This window comes from Gobio gobio, assembly GCF_949357685.1.
Source record: "Gobio gobio genome assembly, chromosome: 18".
NCBI classification, from domain to species: domain Eukaryota; kingdom Metazoa; phylum Chordata; class Actinopteri; order Cypriniformes; family Gobionidae; genus Gobio; species Gobio gobio.
Window position 1 is genome coordinate 3,299,093 of NC_137111.1, and position 25,960 is coordinate 3,325,052.

The 25,960-nt window shown below is 41.5% G+C and overlaps 1 protein-coding gene across 1 annotated transcript in view; it reads left to right on the forward strand.

The window, feature by feature from the left end:
* Positions 1 to 16,759: 16,759 nt before the first annotated feature.
* LOC307142566 (uncharacterized protein) overlaps positions 16,760 to 25,960 on the forward strand; it is a gene marked incomplete at its 5' end in the record, with an annotated part of 70,319 nt that continues 61,118 nt past the window's right edge. Inside the window, one exon of the mRNA XM_079843537.1 lies at positions 16,760 to 16,844. Coding sequence (XP_079699663.1) covers positions 16,760 to 16,844 — 85 coding nt within the window. The remainder of the gene's footprint in view (positions 16,845 to 25,960) is intronic.

The following is a 25,960-nucleotide window of genomic DNA, read 5'->3' on the forward strand; positions in this document are numbered from 1 at the left end:
CCCAGTGCCCTATGTCCTTCTATCTTTTTCAGACCTCAAAAGCAGAAATTTTTAAAATAGTCCTGCATGCGCTCCTTCCTATTATGGCAGTGATTAGGAACCAGTATACAAAAATATACAAATGTATCATCACGCAATGATACAGGGAGACGCGCACCATACATGGAAAGTTTTCGGGAGGCATACTAAGGTTTTGCGAGAAAGAAACCGTATTATTCAGCCAAAATATTGAGCTTGGCCGTTACTCCGAGCGCGCTCCTGTGTGTGCACACTCAGAGCCATCAGCAGTCGCCGGTGCTCATGCCTACTATAACTCGCATTGTTGTCATGGCACCCAAGATAAGAACACACAGGCACCATTTTTAAGAAATCAGGCTCAATAGAAACAAACACGACTCTTGTCTTTTCTAAAACGTATATGATAAGAAATAATACAATAATACTAATAATAAAACCTCCTGAAGTGAATGTTGTGTACCGGTTGTCATGACAACATTGTGTGAGGCTACTGACGTTTTGGAGTGTGCACACACAGGAATGCGTGCATTTGAACAACAGCAGGTGAGTAAAAGAAGGCTTTATTTTCGTTTCATGATGAATTAACGTTATCCCCTTGTCACAATCAGGTAAGTGATTGTAGTGTAATAACAAAACCCTTGACAAAATTGCTAATTGTGGTGAACTGAAATTATGCTTTTCCCCTCGTAGATAAATATAGCTTTACGCAAATTGCCCACGCTAGTAGCAGTCCTAATATGACTGCTGCTAATGCTATTGCTAAACCGGAGGAGACTGTGAAACTCCATTCACCTTTGCAGCAAAGCAGGGGAAAATGCCAGCAAAGAAAGTCCCAAAACTAAAACTCATTATTGAATCAAAATAAAAATTTCCTCTGTGAAATGAGCCTGTGACATGTTATGACTCCACCCCTCAAAGAATTGGAATCGAGAATCGGAAAGAACTGAAATCGAAAGTAAGAATCCGAATCGGAATCCGAATTGTTCAAATCAAAACGATGCCCAACCCTAGTTAGGACAGTTCCTTTCTAGCATCTGTAAAACGACCTTTAACCATCTTAAAAATATATCTAATATTATGGCACATCCTTTCAATGCAAAATGCTGAACAGTTACTTCATGCGTTCATGAGCTCAAGTCTTATTATTATAGGTCAAGATTATTGTAATGCTCTACTGGGTGGTTGCCCTGTTCGGTTAATAAATAAACTCCAGCTGGTCCAAAACGCAGCAGCTCGAGATCTTACTAGAACAAGGAAGTGTGACCATATTAGCCCGGTTCTGTCAACACTGCACTGGCTCCCTATTAAACATTGTATACATTTTAAAATCTTGCTTATTACTTACAAAGCTCTATATGGTTTAGCTCCAGTACTTGAGCGAGCTCTTAACACATTATACTCCATCACGTCTACTGCGGTCTCACAACTCTGCCCAGTGTATAATACCAATCATCCTATTCACATGTGCAAACATGTGCTTGGAAACACCACAGCGGCAGAGCTCACGCTGAATGGCACGAATTGTAGACTACTATAGATTATTTAAACTAAGCTGTGTAACTTTTTATATATTAGGTTGACTATTTTATGTTGATAATGAACTGACTGCGATGTCAAGTTTGCAATGCTGGAATATGTTTTTGTGCGTGGGAGGCGCCCCCGTGCGAATGAAACATAAAATCCTCCATCATTTTGGTCATACAGATAATAAGAGTAGGACATTGTTCAAAATTGCAAAGTGTTTACTTCCATTGTGCTATTGTAAACTAAAATAAAAAATAAGATGTGCTTTCTGTCGTCTGGTTTCCTTTCCGTGAACTTGTTTGAGGAGGGCCGCGCCTCACGATAATGAACCAAACTCAGCATCTCAGTCGCAGTTTTTTCTTTCTTTTTGTTAATCTGTTAATTATTTAAGTCAAATATTTTTCACGAAATGATTCCTTTTATATATGCCTATAGACTGATTTTATGAAAACAAAATTATTGTTTTTTTATTTTTAATGTAACTTTTTTTTAATCATCCTGGCGACCCAGGGTTTGAAAACCACTGGCTTAAATCATACTTATCTGACCGCTATCAGTTTGTAGCAGTAAATGAAGAGATGTCACAAGGATCACAAGTTCATTATGGAGTACCGCAAGGCTCAGTGCTAGGACCGTTGCTCTTCACCCTGTACATGCTACCACTGGGAGATATCATTAGGAAGCTTGCCGTTAGTTTTCATTGTTATGCTGACGATACTCAGCTCTATATTTCTTCACTCCCTGACAAAACTTACCAATTCACAAGATTAAGGAATGCATAGCTGATATACAAAATTGGTATACAAAACTTAATTCAGAAAAAAACTGAATTTTTAATCACTGGACAAAAAAACTCTGCAAGTAGTAACCTAGAATATTATCTAACACTTGATATCTACTCTGTCAAGTCCTTGTCATCAGTGAGGAACCTGGGTGTGCTCTTTATCAATCTTTCATTTGAAAGCCACGTTTCTAGAATCTGTAAAACTGCATTCTACCATCTTAAAAAATATATCTAAATTATGGCACATGCTCTCATTGCCAAATGCTGAACAGTTACTTCATGCGTTCATGAGTTCAAGCATGGCTAGATTATTGTAATGCTCTACTGGGTGGTTGCCCTGTTCGCTTAATAAACAAATTCCAGCTGGTCCAAAACGCAGCAGCTCGAGTTCTTACTAGAACCAGGAAGTATGATCATATTAGCACGGTTCTGTCAACACTGCACTGGCTCCCTATTAAACATTGTATACATTTTAAAATCTTGCTTATTACTTACAAAGCACTAAATGATCTAGCTCCCCAGTACTTGAGCGAGCTCTTAACACATTATACTCCATCAAGTCTACTTCGGTCTCAAAACTCTGGCCAGTTGATAATACTTAGAATATCAAAATCAACTTCAGGCGGTCGATCCTTTTCCTATTTAGCACCTAAGCTCTGGAACAGTCTTCCTAGCATTGTTCGGGAAGCAGACACACTTGGTCAGTTTAAATCTAGACTAAAACACATCTCTTTACTATGGCATACACATAGAACATTATCAATTTATATTATTCAGATCAGTTAAATGATTGTTAGGCTGCATTAACTAGGTCAGCCAGGAACACTTCCCATAACAGCTGATATAATCGTCATATCATAAAAAGAATGGCATCTACGCTAACGTTAGACTCTCTGTTTATCCTGAGGTTTACTGTAGACAGCCGGATCCAGATCAGATGGAGGATAGAGGGACACTTTTCCAACTCTGACCCTCGACGCATGTGGCAGGGCATTCAGGCCATCAGTGACAACAAATCCACCCACTCCACCCCCGCAGCCACTGATGTCAACTTCCTGAACGAGCTAAATTACTTTTATGCTCGTTTTGAAAGAGACAACAGAGAAACTGCCACCAAGCTCAAACCCTCAGATGACCACCCACCAATCACACTCTCCTCCACAGATGTCTGCAAGGCACTGAGCCGGATCAGCTCGCACAAGGCTGCTGGACCAGACAACATCAATGGTTGTGTTCTCAGGGCATGTGCAGCTCGCTGGGGTTTTTACAGACATTTTCAACCTGTCTCTTGCCAAACAGCTGTACCATCATGCTTTAAACGCACTTCCATTGTGCCAGTGCCGAAACACTCTAGCCCGAGGTGCCCTAATGACTACCACCCTGTAGCACTCACACCCATTTTTATGAAGTGCTTTGAGCGGCTGGTCCTGGAACACCTAAAAGACTCTCTACCATCCACATTGGACTCACACCAGTTTGCCTACCGCAGCAATAGGAGCACAGAGGATGTCGTTTCCATGGCACTGCACACTGTGCTCACTCACCTGGACAATAAGAACACTTATGCACGTATGCTGTTTGTTGACTTCAGCTCAGCATTCAACACTGTCATCCAAACCAAGTTAATAGCCAAACTTGGAGACCTGGGCATAAACACCTCAATGTGTAACTGGATTGTGTACTTCCTAACTGACAGACCCCAGAATGGTTGATCAGGATTCACCTGTACACATCCATCACTCTTAACACTGGTGTACCACAGGGCTGTGTGCTAAGTCCGTTTCTCTACTCCCTCTTCACCTCCGATTGCAAGCCTGTGTGTGGATCAAATTCCATAGTCAAGTTTGCGGACGACACTACAGTGATTGGTCTCATCAGCAACAACGATGAGACTGCCTATAGGGAGGAGATCCAGTACCTGGCCACATGGTGCACTGAAAATAACCTGCTCCTCAACACCACCAAAACAAAGGAGCTCATCGTGGACTTCAGGAAGGAGTCAAGAGGCACACATGACACCATCCACATCAATGGAATGGCTGTTGAACGTGTCTCCAGTTTCAAGTTCCTGGGGATCCACATCTCGGTGGACATGTCGTGGACGACCAACACCTCCAGCCTGGTCAAGAAAGCTCACCAGTGCCTCTTCTTCCTGAGGACACTGAGGAAGAATCAGCTCTCCTCGGCTATCCTGGTGAACTTCTATCGCTGTGCAATAGAAAGCATCCTGACCAACTGTGTAGCAGTGTGGTATGGGAGCTGCTCTGTTGCAGAGCGCAAGGCACTGCAGCGGGTGGTGAAAACTGCCCAGCGCATCACAGGGACTCCACTACCTGCCATCCAGCACATCCAGAGGAAACGCTGTCTGCATCGAGCTCGCACCATCCTTTAGGACTCCTCTCACCCAGCCCACAGACTGTTTTATCTCCTGCCCTCCGGCAGGCGTTTCAGGTGCCACCGGACCAGGACCAGCAGACTAAAGAACAGTTTTTCTAACAGACTAAATAACTCAAACCCCCACTGATCCACTCCCCTCATATACTGTTAACTCTCCTCTCCCCCCTCACATCTGCCTTCACTTGTTATTTGCACTACTGAAATATCCATTTGCACTTGTTTATATAGTAACAACTGTTTACTTATGCATCTTGCACTACAATACCTTAACTGTATTATGCTCATTTGCAGTACCAACTGTTTACATATGCATTTTGCACCGTATAACATATTACTTCTAACTGTAATATGCAATCACTTTCCACTGAACTTTTACACTTTTTTTAAATAGCTTCTGTCCATAATATATTGCACTAACTTAATCCACTGCTATATTCCTCATTTTAGCCTAACATATCATTGTATACCTCTATCTGTAAAATTCTGTTTATAGTAATAGCCATCTGTATATTTATTCACTGTACATATTCACCTGTAAATTATGTTTATAGTAATAACCATCTCTCCATATATATATTTATATATATTCAGTACATATCCATGTCTTGCACTTATTCAACCATTGTATATCCTGCACTTGCTGCTATTGCACTTCTGGTTAGACCTAAACTGCATTTCGTTGCCTTGTACCTGTACTTGTGTAATGGCATTAAAGTTGAATCTAATCTAATCTAATGGTGGACCTGCACCGAGACACAACCACAACACAGCCCTGAAGTGTTGGCAGAGACCGTATCAACTAGACTCTGCCCTGTGAAGGCCACCTTCCCTTCCCCTCTGTACAGATAAAAACACATATGCACATGTATGTATTCAAACACGCTTGCCTATAGGCTGAACACGTAATGCTTGTGTACATTCCGTCCCCGTTTTTTTTTTACAGACTCATCTTTTTTGGGGTTTGTGCAGGGACCATGATGGTATAGTTTCAAAACTATTTCAAACTATTTCATGGTTTTGTTCCCATTCGAAAGGGAACTCGCGCTATTGAAGCTACTATCGAATCACGGCAAACCCATTGACTGACGACAGCCCATGACGTCATCAACGTGCGACCCGGAAGTATATAAGGGTGCCTTGCCAACACATACACATCTTTTTCGTCTTCAAGGACTGTCTGTTTGAAGCGGTACTGCGGATTGGAGGTAATATCGAACAAAAAGGATGAAACGCACAGAAAACAGGCAGAGTTTCAGAAAGTGTGCTGACCCATGTCTGAGGTTTCTGACACCGGAGGGTGCATTTTTTGCCTGGGTGATGAGCACGCACAGGCAGTTCTTGAGGGAGCTGCCTGTGCAAACTGTGAGCGTTTTCCACTGAGAACGCTCCGCTCTCATCTATGTCTGCTGTCAGAAGGGTGGTAACAGCGATCAGGATCAGCCTGGATCCTCTCAGCTTATGCTATGGAGCATAGTGCGGGCAGGCTGAAGCTGCCTTGGCGGCGCACTAGGGGAGAGATAGCTCGCGGCAGACTCGACGATCGATTTCTCCCCGGCCATAGACCAACACTTCAGACGAGGCTTCCATTCCTCCCGGACCTTCATGCTGAGGTCCAGGCGGCATGGAAGAACCTGTATTCTGCCTGCATCCACCGACATCAGCGAGCTAGCCTCGCTGATGTTGAGGGGATGGGTGAACATGGGTATGTGTCGATGCCCCCCATGGCCGAGACGTTTGCGAACTCTGTCATAAACGGCTTGAGGGCTTCACGGCTTGAGGGCCATAGGCAGGACCAGAGGGATAGCGTCTCTTCTCGTGGGCCCCCTCCGTGGTGGAGTAGGACACAGAGGAGACGGGAGTCCCGCAGGAAAAAGTATCAGGTGGTTGGAAAACACCTGCCAGAAAACTAAAGACTGCCAGCGTTTAGTCTGGTTGCCTCACTTAGGCACCGTCCGGAAGCTCTGTTTCTGAACAGACAGGGTTGGGCAAACCGAAGTGTCCAAACTCTTAGGTCACCAGGTCAGGCCTCCCTGGTGGCACTCGGGCGAATTTGTTCCCCGGATAGTGATTTGGCTGGGGTTCCTTCGGGTCCCCTGGCCACATTCCCTTAAAGGGACCCCGTCTGTCGAAGTAGTTGGTCCCAGGCCTTTGAACAGTCTGGATAGGACCTCATGCAGTTGCATTAAGGTTCCTCTTTAGGCGTATAGCTTGGGCTATGACCGTAGGGGATGCTGTCACTGACAGCCCAGTGTGACCTGAGGGGGAGTGGCTCAGGTTTTTCAGTTGAATTTGCTTGTTCTGACAGTTTTCACTGCCAGTGGGCAGACACTCCCCTCAGCATGGTGGTGTTGGTATATCGTTCCCCGTAGCGTCTTTCCGACGTTCCCTTTCGAAAGGGAACGTCTTGGGTTACGTATGTAACCTCTGTTCCCTGAGAACAGGGAACGAGACGCTGCGTTGCCTGCCATGCCTCGGGATCTGTCTGCCATACAGTCCCTTCAGACGAGAAGATGTGTATGTGTTGGCAAGGCACCCTTATATACTTCCGGGTCGCACCTTGATGACGTCATGGGCTGTCGTCGGTCAAAGGGTTTGCCGTGATTCGATAGTAGCTTCAGACACCTGTCACGCTGAGGCGTTCCATGTAGTGTCTTTCCGACGTAGCACCTCGTTCCCTGTTCTCAGGGAACAGAGGTAACATACGTAACCCAAGACGTTCTCCGGCCACCAGGTGCTGTTGCAGTGCGGATGGAGTCTGGAATGCATTGGGGCTTTTCTGTTTTAGTTGAGGATGGTGTTGTTTTCATGGCGCCAAATTAAATAACTAATCAGTTTTTACAACAGAAATTAATCAATCAAAGACGTACTTTAGCTTTTCATCTAAAACAAAATAATGTCCTATTATCACTGTAAAGCTGTCAGGGTTGGTGAAGGGAAAGAAGCGAGGATGCAGAGGAATGGGCTTTTTAATGTGAATAACAAAATAAAACAAGACAAAAAAAACTAACCTGAGGGTGAAAAACTGACTTGACTTGACTTGACTTGACGGGAGCAAGAAAACATGAGGAACATTCGATGACGATTCCGCACTGGACTGCAAACACAAGAAGATTAAATAGGGAACAAACAAAAGAGGGTAACGAGGGAAGACAGGTGGGGCAAATGAACCAATAATCAGGAAAAAGAGGGTAACGAGGGAAGACAGGTGGGGCAAATGAACCAATAATCAGGAAAAAGAGGGTAACGAGGGAAGACAGGTGGGGCAAATGAACCAATAATCAGGAAACAAGGTGGTCGGGGTTAGACAATAGACATGAGCACATGGCACAAAGAAACACTTGACAAGACGTGCTCACACCAAACGTGACATAAAAACTCATCAGCTGCATGTTCACAAAAAACATGACAACATGAAAGCACGCAGCCAGTGAAAAAAACCAACCACGTGCTACACAACATAAGACAAAACATAACATGAAGCACACGGCCAATGTAAATATGAACCTTGTGCTACACAGAACACAACACACAGACAGAAGAGAACACGCTCACATGACAAGACAGAGCGCACGAGAACGAGCGAATGCTCATTCCGTGCGCTCGTGAAAAAAAAAAAACACGCGGAGCATGAATGTCCGAATCCCAACTCAAAACTGAAACCCAAACTAGACCGAAGTGCTGGGATCCGAACACCATGCCCGCACACAAAACACAAGGACAGAAGAGCAGGCAGCTCGAGCATGCTCAAAGCTGCGCGCTCACACAAGACAAGACAAACGATACAGGAGTGTCAGGGCTCTGTCACAAAACCATGAATAAACTAGACTGAAGTGACAGAACCCTGACAAAAGTTGCTTTGAAGAAATCTGTGTTGTAAAAAGCGCTATATAAATGAAGGTGACTTGAATTGACATTCAGGGCCAGAATTAATTTGAAAATGTAACATCAGCAAAAGCTTGTTGATTCTCACGATGTTAAAGGAGATGGACGTGTGAACGGAAACTGTGGTTTGGGGAGGATTCACACAGAACCAGATAAATATCACAGTTCAGTCGTCTTTCAAATCAATCCAACATTTTAAGGGTTTCCCAACATTTTAAGAGTCACTATCGTGGGCTTTTCAGTGAACCGATGAAGAAAATGTTTCTCAAATTACTTTTGCTCTGTTTGTGGCGTCTGGTTGGTGAGTATTAAATGTGTTTTTATGTCTTCAGTTGTTTCTGTTCTGGTACCATGTGATAATTTACTGGTTAAATGAGTTAGAGAAGATTAACATTCACTGTAAGTGTCAGCAACAGCGGCTGTAGTGAAGCTCATGACTCAGGAAATAACGCAAAGAACAGAATGCATCTCGCACCAACCAGCAGAAGAGAAAACTTGCGTAATTTAAAAATACTACTGTTAGTGTGTCACAAAATGTAGATTTTAACGTTTTTCAGGCAAGAATGTAGGGGAGAGCGGGGCACAACCTAACGCTTTTTGACTTTCTCAGTTTGTGTAAATCCACTTGGGGTTCAGAGTATTTATTTTTTCCCACATTAATTGCACACATGTCTAGTACAATTATGTGGTTTTGTTTCATTAATCCAGTGTATACTTTTTTCTTGATTTACCCCAAAAGAATGGAAGTGAAATGTGACAACATGCCTCATAGGTGGGGTACATTGTAACATGTGGTGGGATTAAAATAATAAATAATAAAATAGTAAGATTAAAATAATATCAGATTTTTCTTATTTTAAATAAACAAAAAAAATGAGATGAAAACTAAACTTAAGTATGACATTTACTTTTGAAATGGTTAAATACATATACATACAATAATTTTGCCGCTATTTTTTCTCTAAATAATGTTTATATGGCAACTAGTAAATACACTGTTTCGTCATTCTGGCATGTGTAGAAAGGGTTAAAACGTGTGTTACAACTAACCCCGCGTTAGGTTGTGCCCCGCGCTCCCCTACTTGTTTAAAGTTCAAATCTATGGTTTATTGATCTGATGTTTTTGGAGTTGTGAGATCCAGTCGATCACCGGTGCTCAGAGCTCATTAACCCCGCTGAGAGCAGCCTTACCTCGGCTAGTCCTTCTGACGTCTGCCGCTGACTCTGTAGTGGTTAAAACATAATAGAATTCATCTTGTGTAGAAATAATGCCCGATTTTTAATTAGGGCTATAATTTGTTCCCTGGCAAATCGTTTTGGCTGAGGGCAAAGTGAAGTTTCATAACTTTATATATTTAGGCTATTTAATTGTACCATTGTAGCCTAGCCTTCTAGCACTGACTTTGTATGTTTGACTGTGCAGTACGCTGTATTAAATATATCATGATGACTCACGAATTGTTGCGAGTGTTTGTGCTAAATCTGTGCAAATTTGGCTTACACAAACTTCCCCAGCAAAGTGAGAAAACATCAGTGGTGGGCCGTCAGGGCCAGCAAGGCCTTCCCTGCTGGCCTAATCACTATCAGAATATCTGACTTCAATTTTAATATATTTTTTCCATGAATGTGTGTTAAATTATTCCCAATAATTTAATTTTCTTCATTTCATAGCTTTTATATTGGTTGCGCTGCTTCCAGTAGTGTTTATTTATGTTAGAGCTTTTATCCAATCATATTTCAGGCAATACGTGTTGCCAGGGTTAACAAAATCTGCCTTGAGGCCTTCAGAATCAATATTGCGGACGCCTCTTAGGTTTAAATGAATGGCAAACAAACTGTGAGCTTTAACCAATCAGATAATCACTCCAATTTAAACAGCCAAGATTCGAGTTGGCGATCCCGGGGCCATCTAGCAGGCGTCTGCATTTTCACATCCTTTGATATGATGATCAGAGAGTGTACTATAACTAGCAAACTGCACAAGATAAAACATCTGTAGTTTTAATAGTGTTTTTTTCAAACCCCAATGACTGACAGAGGAGAAGAAATTAATGTATTAATTAACATACTTACAAAGCCATTTTCAAAATTCCCGCATAGTGCCTTCTCCAGCTTAACGCACACGGAACGCTATTCGATCTGTCCCGGCTAAAAATGAACTGCCATCACTGATTTTGAAGTCCCGCGGATCTCCTTGATTTATTTGAGAGCATGGGTCAGCTGCACACTTTGGAATGCTTTGTGTACAAATTATCATAGCCTATTTCGGTGAGTAGGCTATAATGCATTTTATTTAATTTTTTTATGTCCTACAGTCAGCCCTGGGCTGGCTAATCCGTGCCCCATTTTTTCTGTGATGAATGTGATTTATTTTATATTTTCTTGTAAATTAATGATCAAAATGTATTATTAATATTATTATTTTCGTTATTAATATGTTATTTTCAATATTTTCATACTGTTAAAATCGTGAGTTTTTGTTTGTGGGTTTGAATTTTAATGAAAAACCAGAAATAAATTTGTCATAGTGTTGGTAAGATTTTTCAAGAACTATTTATGCTGTTGTGTTTTCTTTCCTGTAGAATTTGCACACAAAAAGGTAGCCTACTTTAAAAAATGCACGGAAAACCCGGAGTGGATCGATACTTCTGTTAGATATGATGTATGTGGCGCAGCTGTGGCTGCAGGCGTCAATTGGGTTTCCAGTGTTAATAATACTTTAATGATTTAATAATTTAATAATTCATTCTCGCTTCATTAGATATGCAATGCCGTGTTATACTGTGTTTCTGTATAATATTAATGGTTTCTATAGCCGTGGCATCATGATGATTTTATTAAGAGGGGAATTAATTCAGGTAGGATACAACTGAAAGCCTAGGTGTGAAATGCACAGCCCGCCACTGGAAAACATAATAATTAACCCACCAAATTGCCTAGTGATTTGACAGCGTTACCCTCCACAGTTGACGGGTATTAATTTCAAACCCTAAATATAAAACAGTAAATATAAAACTAGAATGTACATTTCCTGAAGAAAATGTTAGTGGTGCTTGCCGTGGCAAAACTCGCCACCCGGATAATGCAAAAAAGCCAAGCAACATGTCTGTAGGATGTTCTGGGGCTGAGATATGGCTTATTCATGTGTTTGTACGGTTGCTAGGGTACTGTAAATTGTTACTAGGGTGTGGCTATACAGTTTACAGGGTGATATTTAAAGACAATTGGTCAGTCTGAGTCAAATGACCCCACCCTCATGACTGTACAATGTTCTGGGGCTGAGATATGGCTCCTTTATTTTGCAATACGGTTGCTAGGGTACTCTAAATGGTTGCCAGGGTGTGGCTATACAGTTCATGGGGTGATATATAAAGACAATTTGCCAGTGTGAGTCAAAAGAGCCCAACTCTGTACTTCTACAATGGTTCTGAGATATGGCTTATTCATGTGTTTTCTGGTTGCTAGGGTGTTTTAACTGGTTGCTAGGGCGTGGCTATGAGATTTGTATGTCACTAGTTATTAGCTGCTGTATAGGCCGATTCAAATGAGACCAGCCCTGTGTCCAAGTCTCTGTGATGTTCTGATGCGGAGATATGATCACACAAACCTCATGCTAACACGATTAGCATGTTGTTAGCAAATGCTAACATGACTAGCATTTTGTTAGCATTATGTTAGCATGATTAGCATGATGTTAACTTAATGCTAACATGATTAGCATGATGTTAGCTTAATGCTAACATGATTACATGATGCTAACATGATTAGCATGTTTGTTAGCATTATGTTAACACGATTAACATTTTGCTAACATAATGCTAACACGATTAGCATGTTGCTAGCATTATTAGCATATAGCTAGCATAATGTTAACATGATTAGCATGATGTTACCATGATGTTAACATGATTAGCATGATGATAATAACATGATTAGCATGTTGATAACATAATGCTAACACGATTATCATTTTGCTATCATGATTAGTATGTAGCTAGCATGATGTTAACATGATTAGCATTATGTTAGCATGATGCTAACAGGAATAGCATGACGAAGCTAATATGATTAGCATGTTGCTAGCATTATGTTAACATGATTAGCATTATGTTAACATGATGCTAACATGATTAGCATGTTGCTAGCATTATGTTAACATGATTAGCATGATGTTAGCATTATGTTAACATGATTAACATGACAATGCTAACATGATTAGCATGTTGCTAGCATAATGCTAACACGATTAGCATGTTGCTAGCATAATGCTAACATGAATAGCATGTTGCTAGAATTATGTTAACACGATTAGCATTTTGTTATCATGTAGCTAACCTGATTAGCATGAAGTTAGTGGTTGCTAGGGTGTGGCTAGGAAGTGTTGACAGTGATTTGTGATTGGCTGTTGATCCCCCAAGTCAAACAAACCCACCCTCGTGTGACACTGTGAGCCAGACATGATTAGCATGTTGCTTGCTTGATGCTAACATGATTAGCATAATGCTAACATGATGCTAACATGATTAGCATGTTGCTAGCATGATGCTAACATGATTAGCATGATGTTTGCATAATACTAATAATATTAACATGACGATTCTAACATGATTACCATGATGCTAGCATGATGCTAACACAATTAGCATGTTGCTAGCATAATGCTAACATGAATAGCATGTTGCTAACCTGATTGTAACTCGATTAGCATGTTGTTAGCATGTGGCTAACATGATTAGCATGAAGTTAGCACAATGCTAACATGATTAGCATGACGATGTTAACACAATTAGCATTTTGTTAGCATAATGTTAACACAATTAGCATGTTGTTAGCATAATGCTAACATGATTAGCATGTTGCTAGCATAATGATAACATGATTAGCATGTTCTAACCCTAAGCTAATCACTATTAGCATGTAGCTATTCACTGCTAGCATGTGTAGCACGTTGAAAGTCCAGTTTGCTAGCATGAGCCAAAAGACCCAACCCCCATGCCTCTATGATGTTCTGAGGCAGAGATATAGGTCTTGCTAAACGGTTGCTAGGCTGCTTGATAATGGTTGCTAGGGCGTGGCTAGGAAGTGTTGACAGTGATTTGTGATTGGCTGTTGATGCCCCGAGTCAAACAAACCCACCCTCGTGTTTCTATGACACTTCTATCCAAAGATATCCCTTTGATCTCTTTCAATGGAAGTCTATGGGATCAGTTGCTAGGGAGCTCTAAATGGTTGCTAGGGCGTGGTTTCATAGGTTGACAATCATCCTGAGATAGTGATTGGCTGTCTGAGTAAATTGAGCCCACCCCCTTCTCTCTGAGACACTGTGAGCCAGAGCTGTGGTCAATACAAAATCCCTATGCAATTTCCCATAGTAAGAGAAACACAAGCTTAATGGGACATCCTCCCCATAGAAAATGAATGGGGGCAAATTTTGGGCAGCTCCTGCACCCCAGGGGAACAACTTATACCCCATTGCGATGTGTCATCTTACAGGGCCTGTCAGCCTCTTCAAATGTGGTAAGTCACGAGTTTCTACGAAATCCTCGCTCGGAGCTACGAGGGGTCAAAATTCGTCGCAATGTTAAGTCAATGGGATTTTTCGGCTACTTTTTCGCCCCTGGGGCGAACATCGTAACCCCGACCTCTTAGAAAAGATATAGCACACCATTCCCGTATAGGCCGGTCGATTTGACGCCTCATTCATGGGTCTGTGACAAAAAATGTGGGAGGAGAAGCGCGCCGAAAAAGTGTCCAGAATAAAGAATAAGAATAAGAAACCGTTCCTGGGTGAGATAGTAATAGTGATGCTACGCAAGCACCACTAACAATAACCGGGCTGTACAGTGCAACATGTGTGTTAATGCATTTGCTGAAGTGGCATGTGTGAGATTTCCATGTGTGTAAAACAACAGTTTTCCATGTGTGTAAAACACAGCCGCTGGTTTGAGTGTGAGAGTAGTTGATGCCACATGCTTCTCCCGCTCAATATCCTTCAGAAACAAGAGTATGTTTAGCGCAGGTTAACTGGCTGAGACCTACACACCGGCAAATCCACTCATCATAAAACCAAAGCTTAGGTAGGATGTAAATGTAGTTTACTTTAAAGTTTTGTGTGAGCTCAGGTGCGCTATAAACGGGTGCTCTTTTCTCACTTTGTATATATAATCCATTCATAATTTAAAGAAAACTTTTTCTGACAGACACATTTAATTATAGGAGTGAATCCTCTAAATTCTTCCGAGAGACCCTCCTGAAATTGCTATGAAATTGCTTATTACTTACATATCTCAGTGCCAATGCCATGGGCATGCGGAATTTGCATGCGTAACTCCGCCCCACCGCGTGGGTATATAAGGAAGTACGCTGGCAACATCGCATTATGTTTCTGCTTTGGAGTCAAGAGCATCTCTTCACTCCTGCAAGCCTGAATTCTGAAGTCCTCTCTTCAGTCTTCGAGACGAGCGGTTCTCCAGGGTGTTGGTGTGACGGCGTGTTCCAGCGATCTCACATTGCCTGCCTGCTGATCTGTGCAGTGATCTGCAACAGCTGTGTGTGTTTTCCCTGGGCGCTTCAGCACTCTGCAGAGCTTTCCTCTCACAAAAAGAGCTTGCGCGTGGCACGTCTTTTTCAAGACGATCGATCTCCGTTGCTGTCTTAAGCCCCGTTCACACCGCCAGCGACACGCAGTGGCAAAGCAACACCCATTCAATCCCATTCATTTCAATGGAGCGCTGGCGACTTCCGGCGACACGAGACAAGAATGCGGGCATGTCAAGCGACACGAGACAAGCGTCAAAAGTTCAGAAATTTCAACTTTATGCAAATGAGAAGCGATTTTCGCGAGCGACAACCAATAGGAGTGAAGTCAGTGTAGTGCACGTGCTACTGCGGTGTCGTGTTAAGATGGAGATGTTGATTTTAGCTGTTAGCAATTTCCCTGTTCTTTACATATGTCTCTGTGTACATACCTGTCTATGGTACATACAGAGACACATTTAAAAAAAAAAAGATGCATGGAAGGAGGAGGGTGATCTTTTAATGACGTTCATAGGCAACCTGTAGTGGGAATGCCTACTAGCGACATGAATCTCTGGCGCTGGCGACATGCAGCGACATCATCGCTGGCGGTGTGAACGGGGCTTTATGGGCACAATCACTGCTCAGTGTTTGGGCTTCAGCACGTTCGGGCAGTGTTTGTGGATGTGCCATGTTCCCACTGCGGGAACATGACCATCGTGATGTTGCGGTCGAGACTCAGTGACCTCTGTAAAGGAGGGAGAGTCCCCTCTGCCACACCCCAACCTACCGTGAATGCTCTGTTACGCACTACGGTGTCCACGGAGTGCTTCGACGTGGCGTGGCTAAGCGCCCTCCCAAAGCCTGTGGGCTCGTCTACTTCGGTGGCGAAGTCCTGCAGAGCTATGGGGCAAGCCGCCGACCCCGTGCTCATGCACGAGAGTAGAGCTGACCCAGGGCTCTTCAATGAGTTGCGTGCCACCACCGACCCCACCCTCCGGGCGATGAAGGTGACCACATGCTCCCTGGGTCGGGCGATGTCCACAGCTGTGGTCCAGGAGGGACACCCGGCCTTACCTGGTGATGTGGGGGAGGCTGAGCGAGCCCGCCTCCTCAACTCGCCCATATTCCAGGCTGGCCTTTTTGGCAGCACGGCCGAGGACTCCGCCCTACAGTTCTAGGCCGCCCAGAAGCAGACTGAGGCTGTAACACATACTGCCCCATCGGCCAGCTCCAGCACCCGGCTCAGTCACCTCAGCCTGCTCACCGCCGAGGGCGCCCTCCCCACTCCCGCCCGGCCCCAGCAGCAGCCTTCACCTGGGCCGCACCTTGGAGGATGATGCCCAGTCCGCTCCGCAGCCTGCCTAAATGCCAGGCTGGATGTGGACAACTCAGAGATGGGTTCCAGTTCTTTCCAGGGTATGGTAGCAGGGCCTCTCCTTCCCCCGGTGGAAAGTCCTTCCCCTTCTGGTCCCCGGGCTAGCAGCGACAGGAAAGAACTCATGTCCCCATCTCTGAGCCCCCAGAGACCGGTGATGGCAGTGTGAGCCGCGCCGCTCTCGTCCCTCTCTCTCGCCAGCCTCCTCTCAGAGCAGACCCCAGTGGAACGCACGTCCTTCCCTGGTCTCCTCTGTCAGGATGCAGCTGCTGACTGTGCCCCCACACCTAGACGCTACACCTCCCACGTCTGGGCCAGTCACGCTGCCTCACTGCCCCACCCTGGGTACGTCTGTGGTCCGAATTACCCCACTGTTATAGTTCCTGGGAGCCTGGCTACAGCTTCCGGGACTGTCCCCATGGGTCACGAAGACCATCAGGCTCGGCTACGCGATTCAGTTTGTGCAGACTCCTCCCCGCTTCCCCCATTTGTCAGTCACTGACGTTACTTGGAGTGACTGAATGAAAGGGAACGTCTTGGTTATGTATGTAACCCTCGTTCACTGAGGAGGGAACGGAGACGTAACGTCCCTCTGCCACATCCGCTGTATCGCTGGAACGGCCGGGAGTTCAGTCTTGGCGTGCTCAGTTGGGGACACTCAATTTTTCTAAATTTTTCAACTAAATATCCAAATAAATCTAATTATTGAACTAAATTAACCATATAAACTAAATTACTCATCTAAAGCCCACACTGTCGCTGTATGATAATTGAAATGAACTGATGACATCACCATTTTCTCCAGAATGGCTATATCAAATTATGTTGCATTATTTTCCTGTTTAACACTGTAAAGCTGCTTTGAAACAATCTGCATTGTTAAAAGCGCTATATAAATAAGGTTGACTTGACTTGACTTGAATTGGCTCCTCAGCAGGTAAACATAATGCGATGTTGCCAGTGTACTTCCTTATATACCCACGCGGTGGGGCGGAGTTACGCATGAAAATTCCGCATGCCCATGGCATTGGCACTGCCATTGGGCGTTTTCTAAGATCTCGAAGATGATTGGCTTCTAAGCGAAACCCCCATTCGTTAGTCACTGACGTTATGTCTCCGTTCCCTCCTCAAGGAACGAGGGTTACATACGTAACAGAGACGTTTTTTTGTCCAATAATTAAAAATTAATTTTTTTTCTGAATTAAGTTGTAGGAAATTACTAGTCATCCAATTTTTTACATCAGCTATGCATTCCGTTAATCTTGTGAATTGGTAAGTTTTGTCAGGGCATGAAGAAATATAGAGCTGAGTATTGTCAGCATAACAATGAAAACTAACCCCATGCTTCCTAATGATATCTCCCAGTGGTAGCATGTACAGGGTGAAAAGCAACGGCCCTGGTACTGAGCCTTGCGGTTCTCCAGACTGAACTTGTGATCGGTGTGACATCTCTTCTTTTACTGCTACAAACTGAAAACGGTCAGATAAGTATGATTTAAGCCAGTGGTTTTCAAACCCTGGGTCGCCAGGATGATTTAAAAAAAAGTTACATTAAAAATAAAAAAATAATAATTTTGTTTTCATAAAATCAGTCTATAGGCATATATAAAAGGAATAATTTTGCTAAATATATTTGACTTAAATAATTAACAGATTAACAAAAAGAAAGAAAAAACTGCGACTGAGCTGCTGAGTTTGGTTCATTATCGTGAGGCACGGCCCTCCTCAAACAAGTTCACGGAAAGGAAACCAGACGACAGAAAGCACATCTTGTTTTTTATTTTATTTTATTTTACAATAGCACAATGTAAGTAAACACTTTGCAATTTTGAACAATGTCCTACTCTTATTATCTGTATGACCAAAATGATGGAGTATTTTATGTTTCATTCGCACGGGGGCGCCTCCAGCGCACAAAAACATATTCCAGCATTGCAAACTTGACGTCCCGGTCAGTTCATTATCAACATAAAATATTCAACCTAACATATAAAAAGTTACACAGCTCAGTTTAAATAATCAGTAGTAGCCTACAATTCGTGCCATTCAGCGTGAGCCTATAATAAATAATCGTGAGCCTAACGCTGGTTACTTTCAGATTCTCATTAAATTATTTCATTTTGGCTTTATAGTTATATAGGCCACTTATATTTTTAAATTCTTGATCTGTTCTGAATACCATGACATTTATAGGATTTGTAACGTGTTGTGTCCAGAGGAAACTCGTGATTAGGGGTGGGACAAAAAATCGATATGCCGATTTATCGCGATATTTCCGGCCGCGAGACGTTATCGATACTCTGGCTCCAAGTATCGATATTTTTAAAAACTGAATATTTAAATTAATATCTACATTGTGGCTGGTTACGCCTTGGCTTACCGGAGTGGCAGTACCCCCAGACTTCCTGTGGTGGTGGCGTGGCGCTTCCCAGATTGCAGATGATCAGATGAACGGAACAGTGAAGAAGAAATACGAGCGCAATGGCTGGCCGTCAAAAAAAATCACAAATGCACCCGCGTCTTTTAAATAAAAAGTTTGGGTCCATTTTGGATTTTGTAGTGACGATACAAAAAAAGCTCACTAAAGACTATGTAATCCGCAAGAACTGTCTCGGAAAAATAAAATACAATGGCAACACAACCAACATGCATTCCCACCTCGTGCGCCATCAGTGAATCAGCCTACGCTGGATGACATTTGTATGGCAAAGCTACCTTTTTTGATAGAACTGCTTGTGCTTGGTTTGTTACCACAGTTATCTGTGTACTATGGTGTGCTTCCTCAGCGATGAAGTTTAACATTCGCGGCTATCTTTTCTTCAACTCGGGATCCATCTCGACTGCAGTGCAGGCAGATCGCTCGCGCGGTTGTGATTCTCCTGGGAGAGCGCGCGCCGCGCGGCCACAAATGAACTGATATGGATTTGAAATTATTTTATCAACTTGAAATACAGGCATATTTTTGTAGATCTGTTCCTAAAAATATGCATATATGTTTTAGGAACACATCTACAATATACATGCGCATATATATATATTATATATATATATATATTTTTTTTTATTTTATTTTTCGTTTGCACGTGACTGTTTAAAACCTGTGTTTAGACCCGTGTTTCTCCCTTGTCCTACCCGACCTGCACCCGTATCCGACACACTAGGATGTTTTTCACCCGTGCAGGACTCTGACAGTGTACATGTTTAAAAGACAAGTTTATTATTGTACCGCTTGGTACTCAAATGTGACCATATTTTATTATATAAGGTTTTATACTGGGTGTGTTTTTGTACATTTTTATTAATGTGTGCATTTTGCAATTTCTAAATATGAAATGTTTCTGCTATGAATAAGTTAGTGATGTGACCTTTCTTTATTATAAATCATTTAGTCACAGAAACTGTTCTCTCATGGCTGTTTGATAGCTTTATATGCACTTACTGTACTTTAATGCTATTTCAAAAAAGATGAAGTTTTAATAAATTAAATACATGATCATATGACTTTTTTGATGCTTTTTTTTCCATTTACAAAATGATATCGTGATATATCGTGGGTGATTTTCTTGCAATATCGTCTGTCACAGAATCGCTGGTATCGTGATATATCGTTATCGTGGGCAAAATATTGTGATATTATCGTATCGTGTGTTGACCTGTGATTCCCACCCCTACTCGTGATAGCTCACTTAAGCGGAGTTATTGCAGGCGATGGACATTTCACAGCTCCACTTTATTCCCTGTGAAACTCGCGTAACAGTCCGTCACAAACGCTATACCGTCCACAGCATTACTTAATAAACAAAACAACTTGATTTGAGCAACAGAAAACAGAAAATAACCTGCATACAAGGGAGTGCTCGAGGCGCAGGGCACACATACTTTGCAGACAGTTCAACAGGGAGCATGCAGCTCTTAAAGGGGCCACACCATATTCCTACTCGTTACAATTTGTTGTGGAGTGAGGGGAACTAAAATAACCTATAGCTATGTTTGTAGTGTTTATAATGTTTGTAGTACATTATTTTGCTTTTTGCTTTATTTACCTTTTGCTTTATTTTCTATTTTGCTTTATTTACCGGTATTTTTTCTGAATGCAATGCAATTAAATGTGACTTTTTTCAATCAAACAATTGGTTACAATTCTTGTTGCTTACGATTAACCAGTTAATTCGCCTCCTGTGTATATATATATATATATATATATATACAGAGAGAGAGAGAGAGAGAGGTCTATCTATCAAATTAGTGCAGAATCAACTTTGCATTGCGAATATGCATCAATCATCAAAAGTGTTTGTGCCATCTAGTGGTTTAATGGAGAATAGAGTCAAATGACCAATTGTATATAAATATTCTTATGCTTGGCTTGACTTGTTTGAATGTAAAGGCTTTAGGCCTAGTATATGGGTCGCAAAAAAAAAACGTTTGAAAACCACTGATTTAAACCATGCCAATGCAATTCCACTAATGCCAACATAATTTTCGAGTCCATTCAAAAGAATGTTATGGTCGATAGTATCGAATGCAGTGCTAAGATCGAGTAACACTAATAGAGAGATACAAGCACGATCGGATGATAAGAGCAAATCATTTGTAACCATTGGTGTAAAGTAACGAATTACAAATACTCTTGTTACTGTAATGAGTAGTTTTTCTCAGGAATTGTACTTTATTAAGTAGTTTAAAAACAGTGTACTTTTACTTTTACTTGAGTATGTTTTAAGTGTTGTATCTGTACTTTTACTGCGCTATTTTTACTGAGCTTGCGTTGCCATCTGCTGGAAACACTTCATTTAGCTTGATTGTTTGCCAGGCTTCGAGCCTGCTGCATCTACAGTCCCGCACCCAGAGTCCCGCATTCTCAGGCCCCTCGTTTTTTCGAGACAGCGCCTCCTATCAAATTGGATCGGGTAAACAATGCAATTGCAATGTGAAGGATTTGGGCCGAAACGTGAGTATCATCAATTTTATTTAACACATTTATTTTTTAATCAAACCACTTTAGCTCATCGACACCAACATGAATAGCTCATTTAATATTTGTAAAGACAGTTTTTTCCCGAAAATATTTTTTATAGCTTAGAGCCTTTAACCTTGGACTTTTTGTAGACAAGCCATTGTAAAATCCGATTAAAATTAAGGTAGACCAATTAAATACATTGACCCCCGGTTTCACAGACAATGCTTAAGCTAGTCCTAGACTAAAATGCATGTTTGAGCTGTTTTAACTGAAAGAATCTTGCACTGACAAATCTTAAAATATGTCAGTGGCATTGTTTTGTCTCAAGATGCACACCAGTAATGTTTTTTTCTTGGACACGTTTATAAAAGTTACTTAAATGTCCTAATTGAACTAAGGACTAATCCTGGCTTAGTCTAAGCCCTGTCTGTGAAACCGGGCCTGACTGTGTTAATATCAAAGAATGTCATCATTAATTATTTAATCAGATTTACAGTTTGACCTTTTTTTTAAATTACCTTTTATCTTAAAACTATAAATTGAATTAATTAATGTCAAATGGAGTAATTTTTTTACTTTATATAATTTATGTAGCCTACTTAAATGAGTAGCCTACTTATAAAACTTACATATTAAAATGAATCCATGTTAATTAAACTGTGATATGAAGTTCTTGATATGTATATAATATGAATATGAAATAATGTATATAAAATAACACTTTTTGTTTGCCCCACAGGATGTTCTCAATGGGAAACCAAAGTGGTTCCCCCCAAAGCCACGTGTGCCAGTCTACATGGACAATAAGCAACAGCAGACATTCTTTCTGAACCCCTCAAAGCTCTGCTTGATAAGTCTAAAACTCAACTGAACTTCACAGATGAAGTCGAGTTAATTTGTAGTTTTCTTTTCCTGAGGAGGACCCAAACATGTTTGTCAATTGGATTATTTCTATTATTGCCATATATGCAATGTTTTATATGTTTAATTAATTAATTAATTAATTTATATGGACAGGCCATCATTCATGGCCTATGTGAGATGCAGGCATTGTCCTGGCAGGAGGCTGAGGAGGTGTTCCTCAGTGGCCTTACTTATCACCCTAGGTATGCTTGTAATTTGCCTTTGCAAAAAATATATAATTTATTATTACACAATATTTTTGACAATGGCAATTATTTTAGTGAAGTCGAGGAATTTGACAGAGCGATTGCCAAACGAATGAAAAAACAGTCACCAACCAGAAAGTAAAGTTATTATTTTACCTTATGCAATTGAAGATAAAAAGTAAAGTCACTAACAAAATTCTTTCTTACTTTTTTCTTTTCTTTGTCCTTTTTACAGCAACATGATGTTTAGGTGATTGTTAAATAAAGTACAGAATTGTTTATTATTGGTGTTTTGTCTATTCTTATTTGAGTTAAGCTTTGCATTGCATTCAATATATCAAAAAACAGGGTTTGTAATGTTAGCATGGTATGTTAATTAGACCATTAGCATAGGTTGAACTGAAAGAAACATTGGAATTTGAAAAACATTGAGGCAATATAATAATCACACAATATTAATATTGATAAAAAGATAGTTCAATCTGTAGGCTAATTGTATCTCTTCCATCAGTAATTTTCTTTCGATTAGGCTAGCCTTCCACCCACACTCAAAAAATAACTACTGGGTAATTTGTTAGTCAGAGAACACAGTGTGTTTTTTGGCACATGCACTGAGCAGGGAACGCAAATATGTTATTTTGTTATTATTTTGTGTTAACTTATTTGAAAAACTTTAAAAGAAGCGAGACTGAGAATGCGGGACTCTGTGTGCAGGTGTTATACGATCTTCCGAACAGCAGGAGGCGCTGTCTCGAAAAACGAGGGGCCTGAGAATGCGGGACTCTTGGTGCGGGACTGTAGATGCAGCAGGCTCCGAGTCTGCAGCTTCATAATGTTGGGGCTTCAGTGCATTAGGCATTAACCGATCGGCACTGCTAGATTTGTGTCCCTTACATCAATGCTCAACATGTAAATGCATTAACCTGCTTTCTGTCGGCTTATTGAAGTGCATATTTTAATGTAAGGTGTTCTCACATGGCGATTTAAAATTTTAGTCCTTGTATATAGCAAATAACTTTCATAAAACATCAGATTTATATTTAAATCAGGTTTTTTTTTTAAATTGCAAGAAAAAATATTCAGTGCTATATTCAGAGTTACTCGATTCTGTTTTCTGAAGTGTATTCTTTTTACAGAGAAAACATCCATTGAAATTAAAGCAGTACAATGAATGCTGCTTTTTAACGTAAAACTGTTAATGTACAACGCTTTGCAACCTTTTTTTATTTGACCGGAAGAAAACCTCTACAGAATGGTGTTCAAGTTACCAGATTATTGGTGGCTTTCTCAAATATCACATGGCTGTATTTTTAGTGTTAACAGTCAAAAATAAAACTTGGATAAATACTGAAATACTGTTGGTTATCTCATGTTTTTTTGTTCTTACTGAGAATCATCCATAAAACAGTATAAGCTACATTTTTAATTTGCAGGGTACAAATTTTATAAGGTGGAATAACATTCATAACTGTAACGAATCATCACTCTGTCAGGGATCCATTTGCATGCTTTTATTAAGAACAATCGTAATGGTACAGGCAGGGTCAGACAGGAGCAAACAGGAATGACGGGGCAGGCAGAATCGTAAACAGTTGACAGGCAGTTGGTCAGGGCAGGCAGATATCACTCACAGAACAGTATAACAGGCAAGGGTCAGAGGCAGGCAGCAAAGGGTCGATAACGGATAGCAAACAGGATCAGCAACAGATAGTCAGACTTGGAGATAATGCTTAGTAAAGTTCACCACGGCAAAACAAGACTTCGCAAAGTACTACGAGGTAAGTGAGTACCTTATAGATCCCAGTGTTGAGTGTCAGCTGGCACAGTGATCAGTCCAAGGCACGGGCTTATGGGAAATGTAGTGAGTCAGTGTAAGTGTGAGTCAGTATTCGGGAGAGGGCTGCCTCCGGTGGTCAGAGGAGGGAATCATGGAGTTCGTCTATGTGACAATAACATAATACTCACTACTCTTGAGTACTTTTAAAAGGGCTACTTTTTACTCCTACTTTGAGTAGTATTTAGGACAGGTACTTTTAGTCTACTATCACTTTTACTTGAGTATGCTTTTTCAGTACTCTTTCCATCACTGTTTGTAACTCTGATGAGAGCAGTCTCAGTACTATGATACGGTCTAAATCCTGACTGGAAATCCTCACAGATACCATTTCTTTCTAAAAAGGAGCATAGTTGTGAAGACACTGCCTTTTCTAGTATTTTTGACAGAAAGGGTAGATTTGAGATTGGCCTGTAATTGACTAATTCTGTAGGATTAAGCTGCGCTTTTTAAAGGGGTGGTAAAACACATTCTTTTGAAGGCTTGACTGTGTTTGTGGGGTGCACTGTAACATGTGTTCATGCTTCGTTTTAAAAAAAATTGCCTTATTTTTCATATATTTGACCTTTATTCTACACTGCTCTGTCCCTCCTTGTAAAACGGTCTGATGCTTTCCGGGTTGTATGAAGCCAGTCCCTCAAAAATACGCAGTGGGCTCAGATTGGTTAGCTGGCCTAGTGTGTTCTGATTCGCTAACCGCAGTGCACGGTTGTCGGAAACGTCACGCCCCTTACCGGAGGCTGTGCTTTGGTCAGTATTAGAAACAACGGCGTCAATAAAACCATATGAGCCCGAATCAGACCCAGAACATTTGAGTGAAGATGATCGAGCAGAACCTGTTCAGTCCTCAAGAGTAAAGACTGCGGATCTATAATGATCGCTACTGAATGGCACTTTAACTTTTGTATTTTTAGAACGATTATAGCCAAATATCTGTCGCAAGAACTAACCCAAAACGAACACTATAAGCACTGGCTTTAACTAGTAAGTTAGCCAAATCACACACAGAACCATGTTTAGCATGCCTGTAGATAAACAATACATAAAAGCTCTAATCAAAGAATCATTTACACTAATGTCAAGTTCGCTGTTGAGATTTTAACGTTAGTGTTTGTAACGTTAGGTGTTCGTCGGATAACGTTAAGTATGAATGAGCATTTAACAGACTGGTTTGCAGAACAGCGTTGTCATCTGTTTACTTCCTTGCTACAACCTATTACAGGAAAACACATTGATGAAAAATAAATCAGACTTACAGGTTGTGGCCCGTAAACAGCTTCTGTTTGTAAATCCAGCTTTCAGGACAAGCCGTTGTGCATATCCTGTATTGAACTCGCGAAGTTTGTGGAAGTTTGTGTTGTCCTCCGTGAAATGTGCAGCGCGCGCGTCGTGCATCCACGCACCGGCAGTGTTTTTTTCACGCAGCTGACGTTGTGCAAATCTGGCATTGAAATCGCGAAGACGGTGGATGTTTTCCTCTGTTAGATGTGCTGCGGGAGCCCCGCACGCGCCTGTTCCCCGCTGACTCAAACACACGTGCATATAACATGCTGTATGT